The sequence below is a fragment of the Gaeumannomyces tritici genome (assembly GCF_000145635.1).
Source record: "Gaeumannomyces tritici R3-111a-1 unplaced genomic scaffold supercont2.167, whole genome shotgun sequence".
NCBI lineage: Eukaryota > Fungi > Ascomycota > Sordariomycetes > Magnaporthales > Magnaporthaceae > Gaeumannomyces > Gaeumannomyces tritici.
This window is the reverse complement of record NW_008804711.1, coordinates 1-6,551: the sequence shown is the minus strand read 5'-3', so window position 1 is coordinate 6,551 and position 6,551 is coordinate 1. Positions and strand designations below refer to the sequence as shown.

The 6,551-nt window shown below is 62.2% G+C and overlaps 2 protein-coding genes across 2 annotated transcripts; one reads left to right on the top strand and one right to left on the bottom strand.

The window, feature by feature from the left end:
* Nucleotides 1-371: 371 nt before the first annotated feature.
* GGTG_14186 (hypothetical protein) lies at nt 372-2,151 on the bottom strand (the record flags this gene model as incomplete). Its single annotated transcript, XM_009232113.1, has 2 exons — nt 372-1,850; nt 1,957-2,151. The coding sequence occupies 2 exons, from the start codon at nt 2,149-2,151 to the stop codon at nt 372-374; spliced, it is 1,674 nt and encodes a 557-aa protein (XP_009230377.1).
* A 556-nt stretch (nt 2,152-2,707) lies between these two features.
* Nucleotides 2,708-6,370, top strand: GGTG_14185 (hypothetical protein). Its single transcript, XM_009232112.1, has 3 exons — nt 2,708-3,551; nt 3,618-4,796; nt 4,886-6,370. The coding sequence occupies exons 1-3, from the start codon at nt 3,402-3,404 to the stop codon at nt 6,179-6,181; spliced, it is 2,625 nt and encodes an 874-aa protein (XP_009230376.1). The 5' UTR covers nt 2,708-3,401; the 3' UTR covers nt 6,182-6,370.
* Nucleotides 6,371-6,551: the final 181 nt, after the last annotated feature.

Sequence of the window (6,551 nt, the reverse complement as noted above, 5' to 3'; positions counted from 1 at the left end):
CCCTCGTTGGGAGGTGGGTTTTTTCCTCTTTCTCTCCCTCACAGATGGTACACAATCCAGCACCGGGCTTAGGAGTTAATAGGAGTTATCATCGCAGTCCTTGTGACTCGAACCATTGTCATAGCTCGAGCCCTCAGCGCCCACCCTAGTTCATGGCGTAAGAACCACATGCTTGCATGGATGTAACGGTGCAAATCGTTGTATGTATACCGGGGCTATGCCTTTGTCGTGGCACAGCTACGCGCTCAAGCTTGAGCGACTCCGGCTAGTGAGGTTCCTGATTATGTATTTGGGAGCTTAGAAGCTTGGAGCTCGAGGCTCCGATGTCGAGAAGGCCCGACTGGAGCGGGGCCATCTTTAGTAAGCCTCTTTTAATCATCGAACCCTCCCCAATCGCTCTCCTCAGAGTCATCCATATCAGCCCTGCTGTCGCTGGCGGTCGTCTGGATCATGGGCCTGGCCGTGTCGGGCCCCGCAGCGCCGCCGTCTCGGACTAGGGCCGCCACGAAGAAGCCCATGACACCTTGGCTGTCCCCCTTGTACGCCCGGATGCAGCCCTCCGCCACGGCCTCGGCATGCGCGTCGCCCTTGTCTCCGCCGCAGAATTCGACCCGCCCCCGGACCGGCCACCGCCGCATGCCGTCGACCTGCTCAGCCCTGGTCAGGATCCGCCAGCCACGCTCCCTCGCGACCTCGGAACGGAGGGCAGCGAGAACCACGTGCTCGTTCTCCTCAGCGTGCACCGAGCACGTCGAGTAAGTGACCCGCCGTGCCACGGGAAACCCGAGCGCGTGCACCAGGAGGCTGCACTGGAACGACGACAGCGCGGCGAGCCGGGCCTTGAGGTCGGCTTCCGAGGACACCACCGTAGTCTTACCGTCGTCGTCCACGAGCGTCTGCCCGGCACCATCACTTTCGCCCTCCTTGATGCCGCCGTCGTCTTGGCCTTCATCCCCACGTTTCCGCTTGCGATCCCGCTTCCCTTTTGCTGGGCTGTGCTCCGGCTTTGTCGTCCCCTTGACTCCGGGGGCGTTGGGGAGTCGCAGCTCAGGGGCGTCGTCGCGGCCGACAATGCCGCTGCCCGAGCAGCTTGGGTCGAGTAGCAGAGCACCAACGTTCGCGTAAAGCGCATCGTCTGGGTTCGCCTTGAGAAAGTCCTTGCCTTTGTTCAAACACGTGAAGCCGTCTGACCCTGCCAGCTTGACCATTTTTTCCAGCGTCATGGCACGTACAGGGTCCTTCTCGAAGGCATGGATCCGCAGCGGCCCCGCGAAACCGGACGCGGCGCGGCGGGACTTGAGGACGGCGGCAAGGTGGGTTGTTTTGTTCCCGGGAGCCGCGCACGCGTCCACGACCTCCCCATCCTCGGGGCGGGGGTCCAGCAGGTAGGCGGGAAAACAGGAGGCCTTGTCCTGTAGGATGATGGCGCCCGACTTGTAGGCTTCCTTTTTGATCATGTCGACGCGGCGTGATACGGCAATCAAGTTTGGGATGTGCTCGTCCATGTATATGCCATCTGGCTTGCTCCGGGCGAGTAGGTCCGGGATCGACGCGACCTTCGTAAAGCCTGCAAAGGTGGACTCCAGCTCTGTGGCGATCGAGGTTTTCAAAGTGTTGATGCGGATCCAGCGCGGGTGGCCTGCATCTGGCGACGCCGCCTCATCCACCTCGGCCCTGAGAGCATCAAGAGACGGCGCCTTCCTGCGGATGCGCGCCCGGGTGAGCTCGGCCGTGAGCCGGGCCTTGTGGCGCTCCGCCGACTGGCGCAGCCCGTGCGAGGCGGGCAGGGCAACGCCGCCCTTTGCCAGGAGCAGATCATGGGCAAGCAGCAAGGCAAGAACGGGTGTCAACTTTTTTTTTGTCGCCCGACGGCAGCGCCTCGTCAGCGCCTGGGAAGTAAAAGCTGGACGACGGCAACGTATTACATACGGTCCAGGAAACCTACCTAGGGCTCACCTTGCGCTCGTGCTGCAGCAGCTGGGCATTCTCGACCACCTCCTTCAGGACGGGGCTCCATTTGCACGTCTCAAAGGCCAGCGCGTAGACCTGTGACGGGGCCGACTTGAGCGTCTTCAGGCGAAACACACGCGCCTTGAGGGAGCCCCCTTCGGAGCTGGCCAAGACGGCGGCCGTCTCATGGTACAGTGACATTTCCCCAGTGCCAGGTGCCTGGCAGTCGGGTGGGCGTGGTCTTGGTGTGAATCCTCGGGGGAGCCCGCAACGGACGAGCAGACTTTCAGTCGTCTCGAGCAGTCGTCTCGAGCCGAGTCTGATATTGGTCGACTCGTCCATCACAAGACAAAAGTCGAGTACTTTTACAAGTGGGGCGACATATCACGTGGGCCAATCAGAGGTCATCGCTGTGGGCCCCCGTTCCCAGATGTCGACATGGGGAGCTGCTGGGCTGTGATGTAAAGGCCTGTGATGTTGGGCTTGGCGCAGTCTGTGCAGAGCACCCCAATATCACAAGCTTTTCTAGCCTTCGCGCCTGCAACCGCAGCCCCGCAATGCCCTAGAGACGGCGTATGGGAACCTCCCACCTTTTAGTTCTAGCGCCACTTGGGATGAGAGGAGGAGACAGCTCCAGGCAGGTCTCGTGGCTGTGTGCCCAGGGCACTGCCCACGGCCAAGCAGCGACGGGCGACCCCAGATGGTAAGTCACCCATGCCTGCGGGATTTTCCACTTTTGTTTTGTTTCTTGCTTCCATGTTGTCCGCTGGTCTTGCTGCGACGCTTGCGTATGGTTATTGATGCGGCCGCCAGGGATCGCCCCAGCATGGCGCCGCGAGCTCCCTCATCGTCCCGCCGCGTCGCCCAGCGGGCACGATACCGGGAGGGGAGACCTTGACAGAAGCGAGGGCACCCTTCTGCCAATGTCGTGGCCAGTGTTCCCAACCAACAGCCAGCGCGGGCTTGGGGTTTCCTTAGTCGCATCCAAGCTTGTCCGTCGGCACCTAGGCCCTGTCCAATGGAATAGCCCACACCATATCTAGGGGCCCACAAGCACAGCCCCCAGGTCGCGATACTTTGCTGCTGCTGTCCGTTGCTGGGTAGGGGCACGAGATCGCTCTCCTACAGTAACTCCCTCCGCCTGCCATCTGCAGCCCCCGCCACTGGTTGTGTGTCAGGCGGCCCGGGACTCGTCATCGCATATGAAAGGAATAACGATCGGGCGCTGCCTGTCTGAGGCTAGACCTGCTTGACTTTCCCTAGACTTGCGCGTATAAATCTGCAGGCAATATATTTGACTTGAAAATCTTGGGTTCTAGTCGCCTACCGTCCCGCCACCCCGGCCTCCCTTCTCTTATGTTTTCCTTCCCTCAAATCCCACCCTCCGCCCCCCCTGACGCGGCCGCCCCCGGGCCCTACCACAACAGGAGCTTCGGTTCGAGGGCCAAGACATGCAGTCTTCATCGATTATAGGAACTACGGGTCACCATGACTCCATCCAGGCAGCCGGTCTCTCGGAGAAGAGCCGACAGCCGGCCGACGACGAGGAGAAGGGCAAATGGGCAGCCGACCAGGGCCACCGCCATGAGTCCCGCAAGCAGGTATGTTCGCGGAGAACTGCGGGCGGGCGAGGAGGGGGCTGACGGTTCGTTGGTCTGTCGGCGTAGACGTACAGCGGTCTCGTCCTGCTCTGGGTCAGCTTCCAGGCGACGGGCGTCATCTACGGCGACATCGGCACCTCGCTCCTCTACGTCTTCTCGTCCACGTTCGAGACGCAACCATCGTGGGACGACCTCGTGGGAGCGCTCTCCATCATAATCTGGTCGCTCACCATGATCGTGACGGTCAAGTACGCCCTGATCGTGCTCCGGGCCGACGACGACGGCCAGGGCGGAACCTTTGCGCTCTACACGCTCCTCTCGCGCTACATCCGCATCACGCGCCAGGACCCGCACGCCGTCGAGATGCCCGGGATGAGGCGCTACAGCAGCGGCGACATGCAGCCCGCAGGCCGCGGCCTGCGCACCTTCCTTGAGTCCTCGCTCGGCGCCCAACTGGCCCTCAAGGTCGTCGGCCTGGCCGGCGTCTCGCTCACCGTGGCCGATGGCGTCCTGGGCCCCGCCCAGAGCGTCCTGGGCGCCGTGCAGGGGCTCAAGGTCGTCGACCCGACCCTGAGCACCCCCGTTATCGTCGGCGTCTCGTGCGCCATCCTGGCCGCCCTTTTCTGCCTCCAGCCCTTCGGTACCAGCAAGCTCGGGACCGGCTTCGCCCCCGTCGTTACTGTCTGGTTGCTCTTCAACCTCTGCTCAGGCCTGTACAACATCGTCATGTACGACTACACCGTCCTGCGCGCCTTTAGCCCCTATTTCGCCTTTAGTTACCTGATGCGTAATGGTAACGCTGGCTGGCAATCGCTGGGCGGTCTGGTCCTGGCCTTTACGGGCGTCGAGTCGCTTTTTGCCGATATGGGCGCCTTCAGCAAACGCGCCATCCAGATCTCGTGGCTGGGCCTCGTATACCCCTGCCTCCTGATGGCGTACGTCGGCCAGGCCGCCTACATCTCCCAGGACGCCTCGCAGACCGCCTTCACAAACCCCTTCTTCTTCACCATCCCGCCGGGCACCTTCTACTTTGGCATGGTAATCGCCGTGCTGGCCTCTATAGTCGCGTCCCAGGCCCTTATCACATCCACCTTTCAGCTGCTGGGTCAGGTCATGCGCATGTCGTACTTCCCCCGCATCCGCGTCGTCCACACGAGCAACAGGTTCCACGACCAGATCTACATACCCGTCGCCAACTGGCTGCTGCTGCTGGGCACTGTCGTCCTGACCATTGTCTACAACAATGTGAGTATTTCACTAGGGCCTGCTTTCCCCCTCGGTACACCCGGCCGCGGCAAACGTGATGACGGAGCTAACGCCTGCTCGAGCTTCAGACGACGTCACTTGGCGATGCGTACGGCGTGTGCGTCACCATGGTGACCCTCATTACCACCTTCATGGTCTCGCTGGTCGCCCTACTCATCTGGCGGCTGACGCCGTGGCTGGTGGTACCGCTCTTCTTCGTCTTCGCGTCGCTCGACGGCATCTTCCTCTCGGCCGTGCTGGCCAAGGTGCCCGACGGCGGCTGGTTCACCATCGTGCTGGCCGTGATACTCTCGTCCGTCTTTGTCGTCTGGCGGTACGGCAAGGAGGCACAGTGGACGGCCGAGGCGGCCGAGCCGCTCACCGCGCCGTCCATCCTCAAGTTCTCGGCCGGCGCAGACGAGGACGGCGGCGACGGCGACAATGATAACGATGACAACGAGGAGGACAGCAGCAATAGCGGCAGCAGTCAGCGGCAGAGACAGCAGCAACAGTCCAAGGGCGGGCGGCCAAGGCGGCGGGGCGAGGCTACGGGCTCCGAGTCGCAGGCCACCGACGCGGCCGGCTTCGCGGTCCGGCTGCGTACCGCGGGCGCCACGCCCGTGTCGACGGTGCCCGGACTGGGCATCTTCTTCGACAAGGTCGGCAACCCCGCGCAGCTGCCGCACTCCTTCACCCACTTTGTGCGCAAGTTCGCCGCCCGGCCTTCAGTCATCGTCTTCTTCCACATGCGCGCCCTGCACGTCCCCACCGTACCGGCCCAGGATCGCTTCGTGGTCTCGCGCTTCGAGTCCTGGGCCGGCGCCGACGCCAAGGGTGGTAGTGGCGGGGCCTGGGGTCCCAGCCTCCTGCCCGACGCCTACGTCGTCGTGCTCCGCCACGGCTACGCCGAGGACGTGCTCCGGCCCGGCCTGGCGCGCGACGTCATCGCCGCCTTGCAGCTGGCCATCATGACCGCCTCGGCGACGGCTCCCGCCACGCCCGCCGGCGGCGCCGCCCCGCCCCTCCTGACGCCACTGTCCCAACCGTCCCAACCGTCCCAACCGTCGCCGCCGCCGCCGCCGCCAGCCGTCGTCGGGGCGCGGGCGGCGGAGGCCGAGTCCATGGCGCGCGAGCTCGAGCGCCAGGAGGACCTGGCGCTGGCGGAGCTGCAAAAGGCCTGCCGGGCCCAGACCGTCTTCGTGCTCGGCAAGGAGGCCATGCGCGTGAACAAGGAGGGGGCCGGCCGGGGCAGGGCCTGGAACGTGGTCCGCAGGGGCCTGCTCGAGGTCTTCCTCTGGATCAGGGACAACACCCGCACCAAGCTGGCCGACCTGGACATTGACGTCGATAAGGTCATCGAGGTCGGCTTCGTAAAAGAGATTTAGCCTTTTTTGACTGTAATAAACAAGCGTTTTTTTTTGTTGAAGATGCACGACGTGCTTGCACTGTATTTAACTTTGATGCTGCGATATGACTCTCACGCATGCTTTTCGAATCTCTTGCAGCTAATATCTGAATTGATATTTTCCATCAAAAAAGCCATTTGAAATGGCTATAAAAGAAATGGACGGAGCGAACCTGGAGTGCCAGGATCATGCCACATTCATTCCCTCAAAGAAGTGAATAAAGTGTTTGGTACAGAAGGGTAGGTTGAAAAGAATTCCCGAAACCGGGGTCGTGACTTCGTGCGATGTTATCTTGGAAAGAAAATCGGAAAAGGGTAATCTGCAAGAAGTGAAGAAACCAAAAAAAAAA